At 39.4% G+C, this 23,320-nt stretch overlaps 2 protein-coding genes across 2 annotated transcripts in view; one reads left to right on the forward strand and one right to left on the reverse strand.

Annotated features, from left to right (window-relative positions):
• Positions 1-1,419: 1,419 nt before the first annotated feature.
• On the reverse strand, positions 1,420-12,827 carry LOC5515341 (von Willebrand factor D and EGF domain-containing protein). Its single transcript, XM_032385041.2, has 7 exons — positions 12,739-12,827; positions 10,637-10,821; positions 7,235-7,396; positions 5,902-6,051; positions 2,988-3,175; positions 2,203-2,386; positions 1,420-1,548 (listed from the first exon to the last, which is right to left on the reverse strand). The coding sequence occupies exons 2-6, from the start codon at positions 10,701-10,703 to the stop codon at positions 2,204-2,206; spliced, it is 750 nt and encodes a 249-aa protein (XP_032240932.2). The 5' UTR covers positions 10,704-10,821; positions 12,739-12,827; the 3' UTR covers positions 1,420-1,548; position 2,203.
• Positions 12,828-13,883: 1,056 nt separating this feature from the next.
• LOC5515342 (syntaxin-binding protein 1) overlaps positions 13,884-23,320 on the forward strand; it is a 31,624-nt gene continuing 22,187 nt past the window's right edge. The window contains exons 1-15 of the mRNA XM_048730993.1: positions 13,884-13,996; positions 14,072-14,121; positions 14,214-14,295; positions 15,061-15,137; positions 16,211-16,286; positions 16,627-16,671; positions 16,755-16,807; positions 17,201-17,284; positions 18,132-18,199; positions 18,460-18,544; positions 18,761-18,804; positions 19,307-19,352; positions 19,545-19,588; positions 20,000-20,046; positions 22,789-22,843. Of these exons, the coding sequence (XP_048586950.1) occupies positions 13,969-13,996; positions 14,072-14,121; positions 14,214-14,295; positions 15,061-15,137; positions 16,211-16,286; positions 16,627-16,671; positions 16,755-16,807; positions 17,201-17,284; positions 18,132-18,199; positions 18,460-18,544; positions 18,761-18,804; positions 19,307-19,352; positions 19,545-19,588; positions 20,000-20,046; positions 22,789-22,843 (884 nt within the window). The 5' untranslated portion in view covers positions 13,884-13,968. The remainder of the gene's footprint in view (positions 13,997-14,071; positions 14,122-14,213; positions 14,296-15,060; positions 15,138-16,210; positions 16,287-16,626; positions 16,672-16,754; positions 16,808-17,200; positions 17,285-18,131; positions 18,200-18,459; positions 18,545-18,760; positions 18,805-19,306; positions 19,353-19,544; positions 19,589-19,999; positions 20,047-22,788; positions 22,844-23,320) is intronic.

The raw sequence follows: 23,320 nt of genomic DNA on the forward strand, positions 1-23,320 counted from the left end.
AAGTTCAAACTGTTCTAAAACACGAAAGCCGTTCTCAAACAGGAAAACATGCGAAATGTTAAGCAAAATGCAAAATAAAGTTTTCGGGTCCGAGAATTCTCGGGTGTTCCGAGAAACGGGACAGGCGCCTGGTCCCCACTGATTCCTGAGAAGTCACCGAGAAAGTTTTACGAGCCCGAGAAGTTTTCGGAAGAGTTTCGTAAACAGGAGCCAGGCAAGATGACGCCCAACCTCGTCCCCAGGGTCTTCTGGGTAATTTTCAATATGGCTGACGAAGCTAGACGCCATATTGAAACTTACCCAGAAGACCACGAGGACGACGTTGGATGACGCCGCATCGCTCACGTTCGATTGCGCACGCATCTACAGATGGGAGGCCTTGCAAAGGGGATTACCCACCAGGCAAGACATTTCTTGCCGGCGCGAAAGCACTCTAATATTTCGAGGCTAGCTAATAGCTCTGGACACATAAAGCATCAGCTTTATTTTTACCCCAGCATTGCTGTCGCTGATATTAAGAATTATTTGCTTATCATATTTTTGTGACATTCTCAGGCGAAGATGATCTAATAGATTAATGAGGGTACCCCGGAAAATTTTGGATCAGGGCCCCCCTCTCTCTCCCTCTTGTTCGATAAGATGAATAAATGTCTTATCTCTTTGTTTCAAAACAAACAAAAACCTAGCCGGAGGCGGATCTCACTATTACGTTTTTTCTTTTTCTTTTCTTTCTAACAAAAGATTAAAGTACATCTCTTGAAATATTTATACTATGCTTTGATGACTGATTCCTCCTACCACAAATAAACCCTCTTATGTGCAGGCCCTTCGCTGTACAACTCGACCTTCTTCCAAATAAAAAAAAATCGTTTTCCGTCTTTATTTATTCTATATTTTTTTTACAGTGCAACATGGATTTCTCGCTTACCATGTTTTTTCTGTATTACCGTTTCACCTATGATTCCGAGTGTGGCGATATTCTCGATTTTACCGGGAACCAGGTAGCGGATAAAAGGGAGGGAGGTGAGCTTATAAAAGAAAATATATACTCTCTTGCTATATAGTTCAATTATATCTTTTTCAATTAAATATATTGGTTGTTTATTGCCTCCCCATTAATGCGCGGGTTGTATACTTTGTGCCAGGGGCCTTACGGTTCTTTACAGTGTTACAGCTTTCCGTAAAGCAATTAGCTACCATATATCGTTTGGAAAGCGAATGCCATGGTTTCCATTTTTCTTCAGGCCGGGTTCCATCCCAGGCCAATGACCTTTTTTTCTGTGTGTGTGTGTGTTTTTGCAATTATTTTTTTTTTTTCTTATCGTATAACCCATTCACTTTTACGCGGAGAAAAAAACTAAAATCAGAAAGGGAAAGAGGGCGACCCAACCTACAATTCAGAAACAGTATAGACAAGCATTATGACTTGTTTGTTTTTTATTACTCTGGTTAGTCTTTACAATTGCAATTGTTACAATTGTAACTTTTCCTATGAGTGAATGCCATATGAATCCACGGTGACATCAGTCTTGAACACTTGTCTTTCTTCTATGATACAGAAACAAAAACATTCACGTACAACTTTTGGAATGGGCAGAAACCGCATGTTGATGGTTGCTGTTTTTGTCCGTGAGTGTTTAAACAATGTCTATCAACCACTCCTTTGTTATTGTTTACAATTGTAAATACAGCGGCTCATTTGCAAGAAAAGTTCAAAATAACCATCCACGAATGAAGTGTGATACTTTATTAATGATATTTGATATAAGGTTACTCAGTTACTTGCTTGAATTAGCAGATGGAAATGGATTCTTTGAGTCATATTGTGCGGGAGCATAAAATGTCGGCTTGACTGACCTAGCAAATCTTGCTACGGATCTATTAGGAGAAAAATGATCTCTGCGACTAGAGCATTCAAATTAAATTGTAGATACTCTTTAAAATTTTAAGTATAAAGTTTTAAGATTTGCAAGAGTGGTGGTGGTGGTGGTGGTGGTGGTGGGGGAATGGGGGGGGGGGTTGGGGGGGAAGGGTCCTTCTAGACGGTTTAAGGGGGTGGGCCTGTCCTGCGCACCCCCCTCCCCCCAGCCACGAGGTGTTGAAGCAAAGGTATCCTTGTTTAAAGGTATTGCGCATGCTCTCTCCATGCACGTTTCGTCATGACGCACTCATCATGTACCCGTTACGTGCTCCACCACGTACCTTACATGTTGCCACAGTAACGAAGTGGACAGCCAATCGTTGTAGGTTTAAGCTTGTAGACAATGAACCTTCCGCAGTTTCGCACTTTAATCTTGTAAGACCACAGACAACAGTTTGACCGCCAGTGAAAACACACCGTGCCATCCACAATTCCTTGGCGGGGGTTGGACGGGTGGGTCTCGGGCTGCAAAGGAAGCGAATAATTTTTATATCTATAAATTTGTAGCAGTTTTATGATCGGGATGTTATGGGCCTTGAGGTACCCAGGCCTCAATGTGTGTGTGTGTGGTGATGGAGGGATTGGAGGGAGGAGTATTGACTTAAAAGCATTATTGCCCCTAAGACTCGCTGTGAGTGGAGTCCCTTTCCTCGGAAAGAAAAGAGAATAAAAGGAGATGAGAATAACCACTTGGGCAAAAGTTTTGTCGTTTCTCCTTAACCCCAGCTTGCGCGCGGCCAAATAAAACAAAATGGCGGGCGCGACTCGATACATCGCCTAATTCGAGCGATCACATGACGTCTTTGGGTAGCAAACTAGCGGGCCCTCAGGCTTTTAGCGGGAGAATGACAGCAACAAAAAGCAACTTACTTTGCACTTACAAATGAAGCCAGAAAGTTTTTTTTCCGGAAATGGTTTCGTTTCACCTTCACAAATTTTATTTTTTTCGTCGCTCTCTGGCGTGAATAGCGCAGCCATTTATGTGTCTATTTTGTTTTAAATTTGTCAAACAGAAGGCCACGTGATCTTTTTGACACCCAGACGCCAGCGCCTGCTTTGCAAATACCTTGATCCAGCCTGGTATGACAGTCCCGCAGTGCGATGTCGGTACACAAGAAGTCGGCATGGCAGATCCCGCGGGCGGCAAGAATCGGTACCAGGCCTCTACCATATTTTTATCACAAAGGTATCCTGACCCCGCACTCATGGAGCGATCACCATTGTTTAATGCTATTGGTGCCAAACACTCGTTCTCTAAAGAGAAACACAATAGAAATAAGACCTCATCTAGCCTTTTATTGCATCCGCCTCTAAATCCTTAATGAATCTGCGATCAATTGAAGAATGTCGATCAACCACTCCTTTGCTATTGTTTATTATAAAAAATACAAGTGTTTATTTGCAAGGAAACTCAAAAATAAAAATATATGAATGAAGTCGGATACACTATGACATTTAAAATATACTGGTTATTTCTTTGAATAAGTCGATGGAAATTAATGCTTTGAGTGACTCGGCATTGAGCGGGAGCATAAAATAGCAGCTTTCTTTAAGGGTAATCATCACATAAGATTGGGGAGGGCTTGCTCCATGGCAGGGCGCTCCATCTCGAATTGACAGTTGGTCTCGGTCTCTCGAAGGGCGTGTTTTTTCCTATTATTCTGGAATGGGAACGGTTGGTCTAGAATGGCATTTTAGTCATTTGCTACATGTAGCAGAATTGGTGGAATGGCCTTCATTCCATTCACTAATGGCAACGCGGGATTAACGAACGCGCGCTGTTTCTATTGTAATCATTCTCATTCCGGAATCACTAGTAAAAAAACGCGCCCTAAGGCACGTGCCGTTCGGGTTTCAGGCTTGTGAACACGAGCGTCTCATTTGCATAGGGTTTCATAGCCTACGAAACCATGCGTGACGCAACTGCGTTATGTCTTACGTTCACCAAGGAATCTGTTATGTCTTACAGCCACCAGTGAATCTGTTATGTCTTACGTCCACCCAGTGAATCTGTTATGTCTTACGTCCACCAGTGAATCTGTCATGTCTTACCTTCACCGGTGAATTTCTTATGTCTTACCTTCACCAGTGAATCTGTTATGTCTTACCTTCACCAGTGAATCTGTTATGTCTTACCTTCACCAGTGAATCTGTTATGTCTTACCTTCACCAGTGAATCTGTTATGTCTTTCCTTCAACAGTAAATCTGTTACGTCTTACCTTCACCAGTGAATCTGTTATGTCTTTCGTCCACCAGTGAATCTGTTATGTCTTACGTCCAGACCAGTGAATCTGTTATGTCTTACGTCCACCAGTGAATCTGTTATGTCTTACCTTCACCGGTGAATCTCTTATGTCTTACCTTCACCAGTAAATCTCTTATGTCTTACCTTCACCAGTGAATCTGTTACGTCTTACCTTCACCAGTGAATCTGTTATGTCTTTCGTCCACCAGTGAATCTGTTATGTCTTACGTCCACCAGAGAATCTGTTATGTCTTACCTTCACCGGTGAATCTCTTATGTCTTACCTTCACCAGTGAATCTGTTATGTCTAACCTCACCAAGGAATCTGTTATGTCTCACCTTCAACAGTGAATCTGTTATGTCTTTCGTCCACCAGTGAATCTGTTATTTCTTACGTCCAGACCAGTGAATCTGTTGTGTCTTACCTTCACCGGTGAATCTCTTATGTCTTACCTTCACCAGTGAATCTCTTATGTCTTACCTTCACCAGTGAATCTGTTATGTCTTACATTTACCTAACGTTACCAGTAAATCTGTTATGTCTTACCTTCACCAGTGAATCTGTTACGTCTTACCTTCACCAGTAAATCTGTTATGTCTTACATTTACCTGACGTTACCAGTAAATTTGTTATGTCTTACCTTCATAAGTGAATCTGTTATGTCTTACCTTCACCAGTGAATCTGTTACGTCTTACCTTCAACAGTGAATCTGTTACGTCTTACCTTCACCAGTGAATCTGTTACGTCTCACCTTCACCAGTGAATCTGTTATGTCTTACATTTACCTCAACTTTACCTCACCTTCATAAGTGAATCTGTTATGTCTAACCTTCACCAGTGAATCTGTTATGTCTTCAGCAGCGTTGCCAGGAATTTTAACAGGAGGGGGCCCAAAAGGCCCTTTCAAGGCATTTTTTCCTGTATTTTAGATAATGTCTCATACATTTACTGTATTTTTGGCTGCTAGAAGGGGGGGGGGGGGGGGGGACCGGGCCCCCTGGGTACGCCCCTGGTCTTACCTTCATAAGTGAATCTGTTATTACTTACCTTCACCAGTGAATCTGTTATGTCTTACCTTCACCAGTGACTCTTTTACGTGTTACCTTCACCAGTGAATCTGTTACGTCTTACCTTCACCAGTGAATCTGTTACGTCTTACCTTCACCAGTTAATCTGTTATATCTTACCTTCACCAGTGAATCTGTTATGTCTTACCTCCACCAGTGAATCTGTTATATCTAACCTTCATCAGTGAATCTGTTATGTCTTTAGCAGCGTAGCCAGGATTTTTAACAGGAGGGGGCCCAAAAGGCCCTTTCAAGGCATTTTTTCCTGTATTTTGGATAATGTTTCATACATTTACTGTATTTTTGGCTGCTAGAAGGGGGGGGGGGACCGGGCCCCCTGGGTACACCCCTGGTCTTACCTTCACCAAGGAATCTCTTATGTCTTACCATCACCAGTGAATCTGTTATGTCTTACGTCCACCAGTGAATCTATTGTGTCTTACCTTCACCAGTGAATCTGTTATGTCTTACCTTCACCAGTGAATCTGTTACGTCTTACCTTCACCAGTGAATCTGTTATGTCTTACCTTCACCAGTGAATCTGTTATATTTACCTTCACCAGTGAATCTGTTACGTCTTACCTTCACCAGTGAATCTGTTATGTCTTACCTTCACCAGTGAATCTGTTATATTTACCTTCACCAGTGAATCTGTCATGTCTTACCTTCGCCAGTGAATCTGTAGATATAGTTGGTATAGTGCTTGCCGACACCGGATTTGCATTGAGAACTTTGGCCGTGTTTATCATAAGTCTTGTGAGCGTCGGCCCCACTCCAGCACTCGCCATAAAACTGGACTCCAAAATACACCATTCCTGATAGAGAAAAAAAAAAGAATTATTAGACGAAACTGGGCGACTTTAAAACTGTGAATTGTTCACACTTTTGCGCGCACTTTTCATACTTTAAAACCAAAATAGGTTGACATAATATCAATATATTCCAGGTGTTTTACATTTAACTATTTTTAGATTTTTCTCACCTAATATAGTCCCTCTCTTTTATTAGATTGAATTAGCCCCATGACAGGTTCTCCAATAAGGTTCTAGATTCCGGATCCTAGTGTGTGGACTCCGGATTTCGTTTTTGTTTTCCAGGATTCCTGTATTCCGGACTCCAGCTTGAGTCTTGGATTCCAGACCCTAGTTTGTGGATTTCGGATTCCAGTAGTATATAGTGTCTCATTTTTTCATGGATTACCTGTCATGGGGCGATAGATTAGACAAAAGCTTGTCTTGCATCCATATGAAGAAAATGAATCAACACAAGATTTTACGCCTCTCTTTTAAGAGAGTAGTAAAATATGCGCAAAACAAACCATTCCAATTTGGTGTTGACATTCATGTCCCTGATCCCATCACGCCAACGCAGCCTACATCTAGTTTTTTTCTATCTTTTGTGTAGTCCTTCTAGTCGTACCATGAACCCATATGATCAATTGTGAAATCCCTGTCTGATAAACTAACTGATAAACATTGAAAACGCTATAGAGTTTAACTTAAAGGGTCATTCGCACGCTTGTTCTAAGTTTGATCAATATTAAAGTGTCTAACAAAAGAACGTATGATCTTCCTGATGACTTGCCCAGGTGTAATAAATACAAATGAGCCGATTCTCCGTTAAAGGGAGTTTATTTAAAGGATCTAGTTGGCTTATTTATGCAATTTCAAGGTTTGAGTAAAGGTACAGGCCTATTCCAAAAGTATTTTCAATTGATTTCCATCCCCTAAATGTAAGGCGTTCAAACAACAATTTATCTGAAAGATGAAAGATCATTTAATAAACCTGGGTAGTTATTTTTGTTGAAAGATGAAAGATCATTTAATAAACCTAGGTAGTTATTTTTGTTATCTCTCTGGTTGTTTTTGAGATTGCCGAAATAATGCTAAAATCACACTTCCCACCGTTCAAGTTCCACTTAAAGAGGATTCAAAACATTATGCGCGACAGACCTTGAGCATTTAACAAAAACATCAATCTGCCCTCCCCCCTGAAAACCTTTCTTTGCCGCTTCCTTTGCACATTCATGTACGGTCATTTTCAAGTTGAACCAGTTGACGATCGGATGGTGGATTCGGAAGTTCGCCAGTAGAAAGGGTAGTGCTCGGTTTGGGTACGGTTGATCCTTGAAACATCCTACTGGCGTATAATTCTGTAAAGCTGCAACAAATTTTGTTTTATCTTAATATTTTGATTATATTTTTATCGTCCAATGCAACATCGTCCCTAGGGTCTTCTGGGTAATTTTCATTATAGCGTCTCTTCATCAGCTACACGCCATCTTAAAAATTTCCCAGGAGGCCCATTGGGACGAGGTTGAGTCCAATGTTTACTCATAATAAGGTGGGTATCGGAACCATGGTAACTCGTAGTGCTTGGGTATCGAAAAGTTAAGCACATAGGCGTAAATAAAAATTGTATATTAATTCCCCATCAATGGCTTATAGAGCCATATTTTGGATGGATATTATTTTGTTAATGTTTTCTGAGAAAGCTCCCTATTTAGACGACGATAAAATAAAGTCCAATACCTACTTACGTTAATAAAAAATAGCATTCTTGTTTTTGTGCCTGTGAACATGACGTGGCATTCAGAGGCTAGGATCCATGAACCACTGCAGGTACAACACATGGATTCTCCAGTGCAACCTTATTTGGTTTATACTGTATAAACACTAAATCTGCGGTTTTTGCCTTAGCACAGAGAACGGGAAAAAGAGAAAACTGCTGTGGCATAAATTTATTTTGATATAAGCAAGGCGCGCAAATTGTCGATTGACCTAATATTTTCAAACTAACAATGTGTCAGACGTTCAAGCCAAGGAAACCAAACTTGATCCGGCACTATAAATTATGCAGAACTGTCCTGATGTACTTTGTCAAAGGAAAGGAAGTTTATACTATTAAATTAGTACATGGTTAAATATGTGTCATATGATGTGTTATCGCGAGAAAATAATCACTAAGATCACATCGTATTATGACAGTTTTTCGAGATTATAACCTTAAGCTCTATCACCTCAAGTACTCTCTTTTGAAAAAGGGTTTTACTCAGTTAATTGATAAAGAAATGTCCAATTCGCAAAATGTGTTTTAGCTTCTGTTTGCATAACCCTTATCTCATAACTTGTTATCTTAAGATCTAGTTTTAAATCCCCTTTCACACAGAGCTTTAGACCTAGTTTAAGTATCTAAGTGGGCTTTGTCCCACTTTTACTGCAAGAGCGCAAACTTCTTGCATTCTGTCTGAACTTAGTTAATCATTTCTAGTTTAGAATATCGCGCTAGAAATCTTGCCAGTTACCCTGCCTCCGGCTAGTCACACTTGTCAAGCCTCTTGATTACTGATATCATTATTTGTCAGGGAGGATGGGAGACCACACACCTGTTTAATTTAAGTTTCACGTTGATTTTGTAAAGGATATCAAACAAGTTCCGCCTAGCAATTAAGACGAGCCTCTGGTACCCAGGGTTAACTCAATAGAAATATCAGGGGCGGATGCAGGATTTGTCACATCAGCAAAGCAAAGGAGGCTAAGGTACATGGACAGTATCCTCTGTCCCTTAGACATTTATTTTCTTCAAACAATGTGACTTTTCAATTTTTTTTTACTCAAAAAGGGGGGGTGGATATCCACCCAATCCACCCCATGTATCCGCCCCTGAATATCCTTCAACATTTTGATATCCTACCCATGGACAAGGTTTGGATAATTCAAAGGTAGATCATAGTTCAAGTTTATGTCATTATTAAGAGAAAAAGGGAGCTAGCAAACTAAAACAATATTCAAAGGGAGCAATCAGCTTGCACAGCATCCATTTCGGGCCATTAGAGAACTGGGGCGAACGCATGGAAACGAGGCTCTCGGGTTCAAAGGATAATTTACGAGCTTAGCTTTTCTCTTATGCACCAGTCAATTGACAGTCCGGCCCCCCGACCCCCGGGACATACCGGGGAAGTAACGCGATCATGCGGGGGATTTAACACCTATTTAACACCTGTAGTCCACCGGGGGCCCCGGGATTTAACGTAAGCCCACAACAGGCCGGGAAAGGGGGCGGGGAATTAACGCTGAACTGGAAGTTGCGTCCCCGGTTTTTTCCCAGCGTATTCAAATTATAATTTTTCAACAAAGATACTTGCTTGCAAATCTAAATTCTGATAGTATAGACTGAAAAAAATAAAGTTTACTCTCTATCTATCGATGTCTGTTGACTTTTAAATTTGGGGTAGCCGGGGCTGAAAATACTAGAGAGGGCCCGAAACTGAGTGTAGTATGCACCCGCTTTTTCCCGCCGATGTTTCGTTCACTGAACATGGCAGCTCAAAGGAAGGTATGGCTTTCGATAGTGGGACGTTATCGGAGAACACCGGGGCCATGTATCGATGGTTTTAACACCATCACAGGCTCCGGTACCCGGGAAGGTAACGCAAATTTCACACCACATGAATGTTAATTTCCCCGCTATGTCCCGGGGTCGGGGTGCCGTGGTTTCAATTGACTGGTGCATTATTTGGGAATCGGTAATCTCCTGTGCTCTACAGCTGTACTGCGGCTAAGGCACATTTTCTATCATTATCCAATACTGAATTCTTGTAAAACAAACAAACAAACAAATAAACAAAAACCCAAAATCACGACTTTGAACGGCAAGTAGTTTTTTACATGGTCTCTTACTTTTATGTGGTTTTATGAGCCATGTTAGTTTATGTCTGTCAATGCCATATGTCATTAAATCTCTTGAAAGATCTTTTTAGCACATCCAACCTTCATCCAACTAGACTAACATAAAATCAGTTCAAGCACATGCGAAAGATAAATGCATGGTTAACACTGGTTATTCTCTGGGCTAACACACAGTTTTTTTTACCCAGTTGTAAGACACCATGATTCCAAACGCTTTTTTTTTTTTCAAGTTACATAAACAATTTTAATTAAATAAACCTTTTTTTTAGAAAAAAAAAGAAAAACTTATGCAAAGCGAATTTCTCACTGGCTTTCATAGCTTGGGTGTCTTGACTATAGCTTGGATCCTGCCATTTTCTGTCGAATCCGTTGTATCGCGACGCCGCATTTTCAAAACATCGATTTGTTTTTGTCTTTTGAAATGTTCTGTTCCGCCAGTCAAATTATTTTAAGCCAATCAGATTCTTGCCATCTCTCGCCTAGTGCAGTTGCCTGGCTTTCTGTCGCGACACTGTCTGGTTTTTGTCCAGAGGGAAAGCCAGGGAAGTGCACAAAGCGAGACTCTGATTGGCTCAGAATGGTTTTACGGACGGAACAGAAAACCCAAACAAATCGTGTTTTAAAAAACGAGGGTCGCGATACAACGGATTCGACAATAATTCTTCTGAATGCATGCGTCTCAAAATTGTATACATCCAGCAATCACACTCACCTTGACTAGTACATAAACAAAAACAAATGGTGCTAAGACTGAAGATGAAAACTCGAAGAACAGACATACTGGCTCAGGGGGGCACCGAAACGCTCTCTGCTAACTCGAGTATGAAAGAAGGCGAGACAAGGAAAGCAAGACCTCACGGCTGGACTAGAGAGAATGGAGCAAGTGAATTCTTCTTCCTGTGAAAACAATTTTTATCCAAAGTGTGTCAGATTTCTGTTGCGTACGTCAGACTACCAAAGCAAGCACTTTTTGATAGGGTCTATAAAAAGACCCAAAATCTCAATGGGGGAGTTATTTGAGCTATCATACTGGGTATATGCATAGACTCAAGTTTCATGTACTTGAGTTAAATACTTTGAACAACAAAATGCTAAAGGTCCAAATAATACTCAAAAGCAAGCTTTGAAATCTGATATTTGCATAAAATTCTTCTTCTAATACTTTTATTGACGGGAATACTTTTTTTCTCAAGGAATTATTTCTTGGAAAACTTTTTCTCCGTCATTTTATTGATAGGAATACTGTAGCTTATATTTAAATTAGACTACGAGCTGACGAGTTCGAGTTTTCTATGAGTCAATAGATAGTCAACGAGGCGCGTATTCGACTCATAGAAAACGAGAACGAGTAGTCTAATTGTTTTAGTATAAATTTACTCACATACTACCTAATAATAATTTATGTTGTTTGTTTGATAGCTTCTCGCTATCTATCGTGATAATATGTGAGTAGATTTATACTAATTCCCAATAGAAAAAAAATGTCGATCTTGTTAGATTATAGCCTAGACTTTTCTTCTTAGTTAAAAAAAGAACTCAGATAAATCTATTTAAAAGCATTGGGTGCGACTAAACTTGATAGCTGAATTTCCGACAAATAATGGTATAATGTCACAGCTCGCAGAGAGACCGACCCGAAACCGTGATACAAGTGCGGCGTGCCCTTTATGAGTTTGTTGTAAGCGACCATTGTATCATCCTTGAAAAAAAACACCAAGTGTAAGAAAATTTCCATCTGCTGATTTGAAGATGACAATGCGATAGTTTACAAAGGATTTAGAATTTTAATGATAAAACATTGATTTTAGATGTTTCTTTTCAATATTTTAGCACAATTAAAGGTGTGGTCGACTAGAATTCTTTGGTCCCCTGTGTGTTTTTATGCCGTAAACAATTCAATCAAGCGAAATAATAATCCATTCCTACTATTTCTAAAGTATATAAAAAACCATCATAAATATTCCCATCACAATCTATTCTTTATCGAACGAAGATAACCATTTGACAATCAAATCAGAAAAGAATACCCTAGTTAGGAAGATATTTTTTGAATCTTTGGATACTTCTGATTATTCAAAGGTAAAAAGCTGGTTTACTTTTCCTATATTCAAGGTAAACGTATAGTCAGTTCAAGGATTCGAATATATTGTGCCTCGATTGTTTAACTTAAGCCATCTGTCCCTTGTTAACTTCAATTGTAATTAGAGGCAGTGGCATCAAAAAAATATATATTTATTCAAAACACTCATTCGAGACTTCAGTCATTTTTGTCTTCGAGAGGACACTTTTTTTTCTAGTCTCCTTAATCTACTATTTACATCATACTACTCGATAATTTAACTGTTTAATGTCGGACGATCACAGATCTGACATAAATGCCATTCCATGTCTTTCATACAACGGAACACCCAGCAAATGTCAAATGCTATTCATAACAGAGTATTTCAATCATGAATCCCTAATAATTTCAAAAGAGCTAGACTGGCTGAGTTTATTTAAGTTGTTGTAGAGCAAATGATGGATGATAACTAATTCACTTCAATCAAAACCATCAAAAAGGCAGGAACACATCATGAAAGAATTGCAATTAGAACTTGCAGTTCAAAGGATAAACTCAAAAGGATAAGGATCTAAGCATAGCAAATATAATTTTCGGAACCCTATAGGGGTATGACACCTCAAATTGCCCCTCATCAAAGCATATTATATTCCTTTGTTCGTGATGATTGGTCAAAATTAAAGTATTAATTGGGCGTAGCAATTACGATAAAAAGAAGCAGCGTATACTGGTATAAATTTCAGATTCCTACTTACCGTCTTGTCAGCCTAATACCAGTTGGCTTGAGCCTCTCACTGTTCAATTAGCATTAACTTTCCCTCAAAAACTTAGGGATTTTTTATTAATCTATGGCTCAAACTCAGGACCTGTTATAACGAGTAAATCCACTCGAAAATAAGCCTGCTAAATTTCCGAACCTCAAATCCGCCCACCCTTTTCGTAGGAAGGGGACCTTTCAAAATCCTTTTATCCCCATCTTAATACTCTGGTAGACCACCGGAAATCAAATGATCAACAAACATTGTGTCCAACTGTAAAAATGTTAGTTCTTATAATTGCAATAACGCCCATTGCAACCCGGCGGGCTCTTATATGCTCTCAAATTCCGCAAACAACAAATTGAAATTTTACGACGCCGATGTCGAAATTGTCTACAAAAAGAAAAATGAATAATACTATGTAAAGAACTTTTGTTTTTTTATTCTTTCCACTACGAGATAAGCTTAGGATATTTGCGTGTATTTTAGCTTTGTTGATAATGTATTAGTAGGTATTAGTGAACAAAAAACTTAATTCGAGTAAAAAAGTAAACTTTACTTTTTGTCGAGTGCGTGGAACAGCCTAACCATTAACTTATTCAGCCTTACGCTCGATAAAAGCCTAGAATTTAATACTATGTAAACAGCTTTTATTTTATATAGAGAGCGCTTTTCGAGTTACCGAACACCATAGCAATTATCTTCTTCAAGACAAATAAAAGTTGTCAAGTTTTGCTCCTCATTTATATGAAAAAGGCGGAAAAAATAAAAAAATACATCGTCAAAAAGCTCGATATAGTAGGAATAAATTTAATTTGAATAGTTTTTGCAGAGTACAATGCTCATATTTCAATACTCAATTTTCATATTTTCAAGTGCTTCTAATATATGGCAGGTCTTTTTTTTATCCAGACTTACTTGTTGAATGATAGACCAACTGGGAAGCTATGAATACCATAAGCATATACATTTTTCCTGTTAATCAAATCTACACCAATGAGTCTATTTTTGATTTTAAAATCAATTAACTTTTCAAATTTGCTGTAAAATTGCTTTGTTCCCCTTAGAACCTATTAAAAACATGCACTAATCTTTTCAATGATCAATCCCGTCAGGAGAGGGGTGAGGGCTAAATGGGAGGGACAAGGCTTGGTTACCCGAGTAGTTGTTCCGCCATCTTGGGTATTTCGAAGATTTTGCGACCTGTTCCGAAAATCTTTCGGCATAATGTCCCTGAAAACCATAGTCAGCAAAAGTAAGCCTTGATATACGCCAGATATAACCGCAAATAATCAGCGAACTTATTCTCGCTATAATTCCTAATTTTCAGGGCTGATTGAGAATGTTTTCGCTCCAATTCACCAACCCGGAGAATGGAGGGTACGAATGTTTTTTTTTTTTTTAAATGTCAGATTTTCTGCAATTTCAATGCGATGCCTTTACTCGTGCTTGAGAATTGCTTGGTGTTTTAGGCGCTGGTTCTTGATCACTTGAGCACCAGGATGATTTCTTCGTGTGTAAAAATGCACGACTTGATTGACAATGGAGTAACAGGTCAGTTCCACCGTGTTTACGAATTACTGTTCACCCCTAATATAGAGGACTTAGCTCGCAAGGGTGTCCTAAGGCAAAATATGCAAAAATGTTTATGCAAAACTCCATCTGGGGGAGAAAAGGATTTTTCGATATCCAAGGCCCAGGGGGAAAAATGTCTGTTCTATGTTCTTCCAAGGGGGTCCATTTTAGTGTGGCTAAGCCGTTTAATAGAAGGGGATGGAATGTACAATAGACAGAACACAATAAAATTCCCATCAATGTCTAAGCCCAGAATTCTTTAAGCCCCCTGCCCCACCCTCCAATAAATCAAAATTTAAATAAAAGCCTATAAAGCCGCTGCCTCTTTTCCCCCTGTTTACAAGCCTCCAAGGGCTTATTAGAGCTTTTACCAATTACAGTATGAATATAAGTGTGATACAGCCAATATTAATCCTACATGATACATAAATTGTTTATATATGCTATGCTTTAAATCCATTTTGAAGTATAAGCAGGCCGCCCCAAATTGTGAGCATAGTGGGCATGGGTTGGCTGAAGCTGAACAGCCCCACCCCAAATCTCAATGATTTTGCTTAAAAATGTCTTTGGTTATTTGCTTTGGTTATCCCTTATTGGATCTGATCTCCTGCTTTAGATGTAGTGTATACCATATCAAAGCTTCCTATATGTTTTCAATGCTATGCTTTGTTTGAAGCTTATGCTGTCTGACATACACAATTCATGTGATTGACGATTGATTGTGTTTTTGCATTATTTTCTCAGTTGTTGAAAATCTGGAAAAACGCAGAGAGCCTCTTCCTCAATTAGAGGCCATCTATATCCTGACGCCAGAGGAGGATGTAAGTTTGACTTGACCCCTTGTGGCAGAGGTGGCATGTAGTAGGTCATATTGACCCAATAGGGGACATGGCTTCTACCTAAATTGAAGGGCATCATATGTATTTTGATGCACTGTATGCTAGATTGAGCCCATGAGGCAGAGGAGACACTGCCCAGTGGGTAAGTTGACTAACACCGAAAAAAGTTCAGTAAGTTATATTTAAGCTTACCTTATAGCTTACAGTAAAAAGGTCACTGCCTCAATTGACAGCCACCAACATCAGCCAAGGTAGGTACTGAAGTTTGCCCACACGAGGAAGAGGGAGAACATGGTATATATTGTATGCAGCATTCATACATTATGCCTAGGGCTTGTTTATACTTGACAATTAGACTACCAGTTCGAGTTTTCTATGAGTCAATAGATAGTCAACGAGGCACGTAGTCTAATAGTTTAAGTATAAACCCACTCACATACTACCTTCAAATAAATGACGATTTTAATTATTCTCACTAATAACACAAACAAAGAAAACAATAATACAATACAATAATTTATTTTCTGCCGATGACATGAGGAGTGGTCACCCAGTCTCCCGAGCTCGGGGAGCTCATGGGGGAGCTCATGGCTTTACAAAATAAAAACAGGGTGCTCCCTTTTAAAATAACCTGTTTTCTAGTGCGTATGCGAGGGCTTGCAACCTGTGTTTGCAGCGCATGCAGATAAACGAAAATTGAAAACTTAAGCTTCAAAACCCTGCATTCTTTACTTTAAGTGTCCTTTTGTAAGGATGGAAAATACATTTACTAGAAAAGATTGTGAACCAAATTTCTTGAATTTGAATCAAGGTTTTTTGTCTCTTTTGCTTCAATTGGCTTTTTCGCTACTCACTATCTATGGCTCAATAGATACTGAGTACAGGAGCCAATCAAATTGCGAGATTCATGATAGTATGTGAGTGGATTTATACTAATTGGATATAGTGCCCCTCACCCTTGGGAAAAATGGTGGTAATCATTACCTTGAGGTGAGAAAGTGAATGACTATGACACACAACATTATAAGCAGTTGTACTTCATGCTGTCTCCATAGTCTATTAGCTTGCTGGTGGCCGACTTCAAAGAATATCCCTTGAAGTACAAAGGGGCCCATTTGTTTTTCACAGAGGGTAGGTACAGTATGATGTGTACTTTATTCTGTTTATGTGCGCGTACTTAATAAGCGATTTTCAGGATTTTTTTTTTTAAATCAAGAACTTAAAAACTTGTACTTAAAAACTTGTAAAAGTTTTTTGCAAAGTCAGCAAGTCAGCAATCTCGCACAATTAAAGGGATATAGAAAAATTTGCGAAATATTCTGAGAAAATTTTCACAAAATTTTAGATGTGCGAAAATAAAGAATAATAAGGTACTTGACCAATACTTATTACGTACATAGGTACAAATTGCAAGGATCCTTGTTAGCCTTTGGAAATTCTATTAAACAACAGAAATATGTTTTTTTTTCAGTCTGTCCTGACTCTCTCCTCGTCCAGCTACAGGGCATCAAAAGATGTAAGTCTGACTTTGACTCTTATTATTAAGATGTTAATATTTTTGCTGTGCTGATAAAATGATAATTTTGATTTTATTTATAGTTATAAAGACCCTGAAAGAAATCAATATTGCATTTTTACCCTATGAGTCTCAGGTAAAGTAGAGGTTGAACAGTGGAGTGGGTGGGTGGGGGGGGGGGGATAATATGTAAGACCTACTCTCATTAATGTGTCCCAACTTTAGAGTCTGTATGCTACACAGAAAGTCAAACAAATGAAAACATGAAAGAATGGACAAAAGGAACACAATAATTCTAAATTTGATCCCAGATCCTCAAACATCTCTTAGTTACTAAGCTGACCAGAAGCTTCAAGAAGCCTGTTTATAACTAACTAATGGAGGGTCTAAGCCTCCATGTCGACCTTCATTCCCATTTTTTGCCTTCCATTCATGTGTTGGATGGGATTTGAGTGATAGTTTATTACCCTTCTTCCTTATTTGAAATTATCATCATTTTGTATTTAAACATTCATTTTTTGTATTGTAGGTGTTTTCTTTGGATAGCACTCAGGGATTTGGCAAGTTTTATGCACCTGGAGTGGAAAACAAGGAGAGGATACAATATCTGGAGGTAAAGTGTGCCAGGCAAACTGCTGTACTTGAAAAATTATTTTGTCAAGCTACCATATTTACCAGCGTATAATGCCCACTTTTTTACCCCCAAAATGACCTCGAAAAACAGGGTGCGCATTATACGTGGAAACCATTGTTCTCAGTATGATAAATACAGGGCTTCTGGAATTACGCGGAAAAAAACTCAAAATTATGTGGGATTTTGCAATACATTTTTCTTTAAAAATCAAAATTTTACGCCCAAACTACATTTTGTACCGAAGGAAAGCACGAAAAAACTTGAAAAAGGTTTATTTTTTGCACGAAAATATCTAAGGCGATTCATTGGCTCCTAGCCACCTGCCAATTAAAAAAGGTATTTTATTATTAGTCCTAGGCCTTTGCGGTTTAGCAAAAAAAGCCTAGTCATTTTATTTGTTTTTGAAAATTCAGTTCGAAATATCGCACTCTTACGAAAAATATCTGCCTTTTTTTACGAGAAACAGAGATGAGAACCCTAAAAGAACACATCAGCTGTGCACTTAAATGTTTTGTCTTTCAAAATTTAGCTAAATTACGCGGGATTACGCGGAAATTTGTGGATTACGGGGATTACGCGGAGAAAGCCAAATTACGCGCTTCCGCACAAGCGCGTAATTCCAGAAGCCCTGTAAATAGCGATAATCAATAAGAAAATGTGGCAACCTCATTGTAGTCACGTTCATGACAGTAAGAGCACTGATAGTATACAACATGGTCGAGTTATAGCATAGAAAAGCATCTCCACACAACTCATGTCTGACCATGTTACAGAGATAGGATCAAAATTGAAGTGAAGAATTAACAGCTCTTGTTTTGTTGCATAGAGAATGGCAGAGCAGCTTGCTACTTTGTGCGCCACTCTTGGGGAATACCCATCTATTAGATTCAGGCAGTAAGTGCACAAGCAATGGAGTGAATGGTATATGTTTGTGTGTCTTTAGCAGGTAGTAATGGAATAAAAGACGGGGGATACATCAGGCATGTTTCTAGAGGGGGTGAGGAGGGGGAACACATACTTTCCCTCTCAGTCTGTGGTTCTCACATGCTAATTGGCTAACTTCCCTTAAACTTTGTATTGGTGGCCATGGTAGCAACATTGTATTATACGTACATACATGCTTTAAGTATTTGACAAGATTTTTGTTGTTTTAGTGAGTCTCCAAAACTGACAGAATTTGCTCACATTGTACAAGGAAGACTTGATGCTTACAAAGCTGATGATCCAACAATGGGCGAGGTACGTGAAATAATGGCCTAATTACTTAACAGTGATTGCATTAATGTATACTTTAAAGAGTTCTATTTAAGCCCCCACCTCTTTTCAGCTGCTAAAGCCTTACACCCCAAGACCCTAGATTTTCAAATAAGCCTCCCCCTCTATTTAGCCTCCCTCCCCTCCCCTGTTATGTAGAAAATAGGTGTAGTTATGGTATCTGCTTCTTTTGACCATCAGGGGAGTGCACACAAACATCGCTCCCAGCTGATCATACTTGACAGGTAACAAATGCTTTACACAGGACTCCTGGAATCGCATGCTTACCCTTTCAGCGGAAAAAAATGACATATAATAGCGCATACTTTTAAAACAAAATACGTAACACTGATTGAAAAAGGCCAGTTTCTTCATACATTCTAATGTCTGTGTCCAATTTTCCATGCATTTTCTTTTGGTAAATTATCACCGTTTTTTTAGTGAAGAGAAGAGGAAAACACAAAAGCGTTGAGTTTTGAAAACTACTCACTTCAAACACAAGCCATTGTAACCTGGGCACTAGAGAATAGCAAAATTCTATGATCACTCAAGGCTGCTTTTTCACGTTTTTTTTTTGTGTGTGTGCAATAAAAATGGCTTTAACCACCTGTATGCATTATTAATTGCAATATAATTCACCAAAATTTTGCCAAATGCAGGATGACAAAAAATAAACAAGGAAGATAAAAATAACTTTAAGCACTACTGTACAAATAATGATAATTGTTTGAACGTTTTGTTTTACAGGGCTTTTGATCCAGTGTCTCCACTTCTACATGAGCTGACCCTGCAGGTATGACAGTTGGCACAATGGGTATTGTTAGTCACATGATCAGTTAAAAGGGTGTAGTAATCTGACAAACTGTATACATAATATAATAACTAAAAGTTATATAGGGTTTTGTCAAAAACTTCTTGTTTTGGCAAGGTCTCTAACTCAATGTTGAAATAACTTGCCTCAGGATAATGTTTACTTCTCTTTCAGGCAATGGCCTATGACCTACTTGACATAACAAATGATGTCTACAAGTAAGTAGAGTGCATTATGGCCCTTGGACCACCTTGGGATGAGATGTGTTCACTGCTTATTGTAGTATGGCTCTGAATAGAAGAGTCTCTTAGTCATATAAATAAATTGAATTATTTTGAGTAGCACAAGCAAACGCAATAGTTGGATATGACAGAGTACTAAGATAGATTACAAGGGCAGTTCCTGGGTTTCCAATAAGAGGGGGCACAAGCAAGGGGGATTCATTGTTCTTTTACAAATTGCCTTCAACTTCTTCATATTTGTATTCCAAATCTCTAGTAATAGGGTACCTGCTTGGTCACCCTTAGATCCGCCCTTGCATCATGCAAATAGAAAATGTTGGCTCCATTTAAATATGACACCACCTTATAAAGATTTATTTGTTGTTGATCAATGTTTGTCCGTCTCAGGTTTGTCACCAAGAATGGCGATGCTGACAAGGACTCTCTTTTAGACGGTAAGATACTGTTCACTGAAGAACTCAACCGTGTGCACTGTGTTCCAATACTGAAGTACACTACTGAAGTACACTGAAGTACACTACCATGTATGTACTGTGTTCCAATACTAATGTTCACTGAAGTACACAACGGTGTGCACTGTGTTCCAATACCAATGTTCACTGAAGAACTCAACCGTGTGCACTGTGTTCCACTACCAATGTTCACTGAAGAACTCAACCGTGTGTGCACTGTGTTCCACTACCAATGTTCACTGAAGAACTCAACCGTGTGTGCACTGTGTTCCACTACCAATGTTCACTGAAGAACTCAACCGTGTGCACTGTGTTCCACTACCAATGTTCACTGAAGAACTCAACCGTGTGCACTGTGTTCCACTACCAATGTTCACTGAAGAACTCAACCGTGTGTGCACTGTGTTCCACTACCAATGTTCACTGAAGAACTCAACCGTGTGCACTGTGTTCCAATACCAATGTTCACTGAAGAACTCAACCATGTGCACTGTGTTCCACTACCAATGTTCACTGAAGAACTCAACCGTGTGTGCACTGTGTTCCACTACCAATGTTCACTGAAGAACTCAACCGTGTGCACTGTGTTCCAATACCAATGTTCACTGAAGAACTCAACCGTGTGCACTGTGTTCCACTACCAATGTTCACTGAAGAACTCAACCGTGTGTGCACTGTGTTCCAATACCAATGTTCACTGAAGAACTCAACCGTGTGTGCACTGTGTTCCACTACCAATGTTCACTGAAGAACTCAACCGTGTGCACTGTGTTCCAATACCAATGTTCACTGAAGAACTCACCCGTGTGCACTGTGTTCCAATACCAATGTTCACTGAAGAACTCAACCGTGTGCACTGTGTTCCAATACCAATGTTCACTGAAGTACACTACCATGTATGTACTGTGTTCCAATACCAATGTTCACTGAAGTACTCAACGGTGTGTGCACTGTGTTCCAATACCAATGTTCACTGAAGTACACTACCATGTATGTACTGTGTTCCAATACTAATGTTCACTGAAGTACACAACGGTGTGTACTGCTTTTCAAAACCATTGTTCACTGAAGTACCCAACCGTGTGTGTACTGTGTTCCAATACCAATGTTTACTAAAGTACTCAACCATGTGCACTGTGTTCCACTACCAATGTTAACTGAAGCTCTCTACGTGTGCACTGTGCTCCAATACCAATGTTCACTGAAGTACTCAACCGTGTGTGCACTGTGTTCCACTACCAATGTTAACTGAAGCACTCAACCATGTGTGCACTGTGTTCCAATACCAATGTTCACTGAAGTACTCAATCGTGTGTACTTTGTTCCAATACCAATATTAACTGAAGTACTCTACCATGTGTACTGTGTTCTAATACCAATGTTTACTGAAGTACTCAACCGTGTGTGCACTGTGTTCCACTACCAATGTTAACTGAAGTACTCAACCGTGTGTGCACTGTGTTCCAATACCAATGTTCACTGAAGTACTCTACCAGGGGTACTTTGTTCCAATACCAAGAATATTAACTGAAGTACTCTACCATGTGTACTGTGTTCCAATACCAATGTTAACTGAAGTACTCTACCAGGTGTACTTTGTTCCAATACCAATATTAACTGAAGTACTCTACCATGTGTACTGTGTTCCAATACCAATGTTAACTGGAGTACTCTACCAGGTGTACTTTGTTCCAATACCAATATTAACTGAAGTACTCTACCATGTGTACTGTGTTCCAATACCAATGTTAACTGAAGTACTCTACCTTGTGTACTGTGTTCGAATACCAATGTTCACTGGAAGTACTCTACCATGTGTACTGTGTTCGAATACCAATGTTCACTGGAAGTACTCTACCATGTGTACTGTGCTCCAATACCAATGTTAACTGAAGTACTCTACCATGTGTACTGTGTTCGAATACCAATGTTCACTGAAGTACTCTACCATGTGTACTGTGTTCGAATACCAATGTTCACTGAAGTACTCTACCGTGTGTACTGTGTTCAAATACCAATGTTAACTGAAGTACTCTACCATGTGTACTGTGTTCAAATACCAATGTTAACTGAAGTACTCAACCATGTGTGTACTGTGTTCAAATACCAATGTTAACTGAAGTACTCTACCGTGTGCACTGTGTTCCACAAAACTCATAACTATGTGATTGGGTCCCCAAGACTCTCAGATAAAACTGTAGCACTGTTCAACTGGCTCACCCAAGCCATTGGCCATGTGGGGCATACTGAAACAAGTTTAGAGGTTCAACTTATTTGTCAAGATAACAAAATCACCCCATCCAAGAATATATATATATATATTTTTAAAATGATGGTTGAAGGCTTTCATAGAAAGTGCTCAATACTCGAAAGTAGAGCGGTGTATAGTGTTGGTTTGAGAAAAAATACAAACTACATAGGTTTCCCTAACAGACCTGTAGGGAAACCTATGTAGTTTGTATTTTTTCTCAAACCAACACTATATATATTTTTATATTTTTGCATGTATGCTGCCTTGACCTATAACTGGGATGTACAAATAGAACTAGCTATATTATACCAGCAGTACCATCTCCAGTGTACTTATGTTTGCATGGGAAGCATGTTTTTTTTCAATTCACAAAACAATTGAATTTATATGATATATATGATATGATATGGCTGTAGTGCTAGGGTTACAGTACCATATATTGATTTTCATATTTTCTGTTGTGTCTGATGCAGATAATGACCCAATGTGGGTGAAGCTCAGACATTTACACATTGCTGATGTTTCAAGGTATGCAGTAATGATGTGCTGTGTGAATAAAGAGAGGACTCTTTGGATACTGTATATGACCCTCTCCCCTGGAGTTATATGTGGTTATGTAACCCTCCCCCTTTTGGGTATGTCACCCTTTTCCCCTATAGGTGACCTCCCCTTTTAAAGGTATGTGACTCTCTGACCCCTAGTTATGTAACCCTCTTCCCTGTAGTGATGTGACCCTCTTCAACTATGGGTGTGTGAACCTCTTCACCTGTGGGTATGTGACCCTCTCCCCCTGTGGGTATAGGACACTCTTCCCCTGGGGTATGTGACCCTCTCCCCTGTGGGTATGTGACCGTCTTCACCTATGGGTATGTGACCGTCTCCCCCTGTGGGTATAGGACACTCTCCCCCTGGGGTATGTGACCCTCTCCCCTGTGGGTATGTGACCCTCTCCCCCTGTAGGTATAAGACACTCTCCCCCTGGGATTGTGACCCTCTCCCCCTTGG

The sequence above is a fragment of the Nematostella vectensis genome, chromosome 8 (genome assembly GCF_932526225.1).
Source record: "Nematostella vectensis chromosome 8, jaNemVect1.1, whole genome shotgun sequence".
In the NCBI taxonomy this organism is placed as follows: Eukaryota; Metazoa; Cnidaria; class Anthozoa; order Actiniaria; family Edwardsiidae; genus Nematostella; species Nematostella vectensis.

Coding starts and splice junctions, on each gene's coding strand:
- LOC5515341 (XM_032385041.2), bottom strand. CDS start 10,703: ATGTCTGTTCTTCGAGTTTTCATCTTCAGTCTTAGCACCATTTGTTTT. Junction 6,052..7,234: donor AAAGGAAGCGGCAAAGAAAG/GTTTTCAGGGGG, acceptor TTTCTCTATCAG/GAATGGTGTATTTTGGAGTC. Junction 2,387..2,987: donor TCATACCAGGCTGGATCAAG/GTATTTGCAAAG, acceptor CTTCCTTTGCAG/CCCGAGACCCACCCGTCCAA.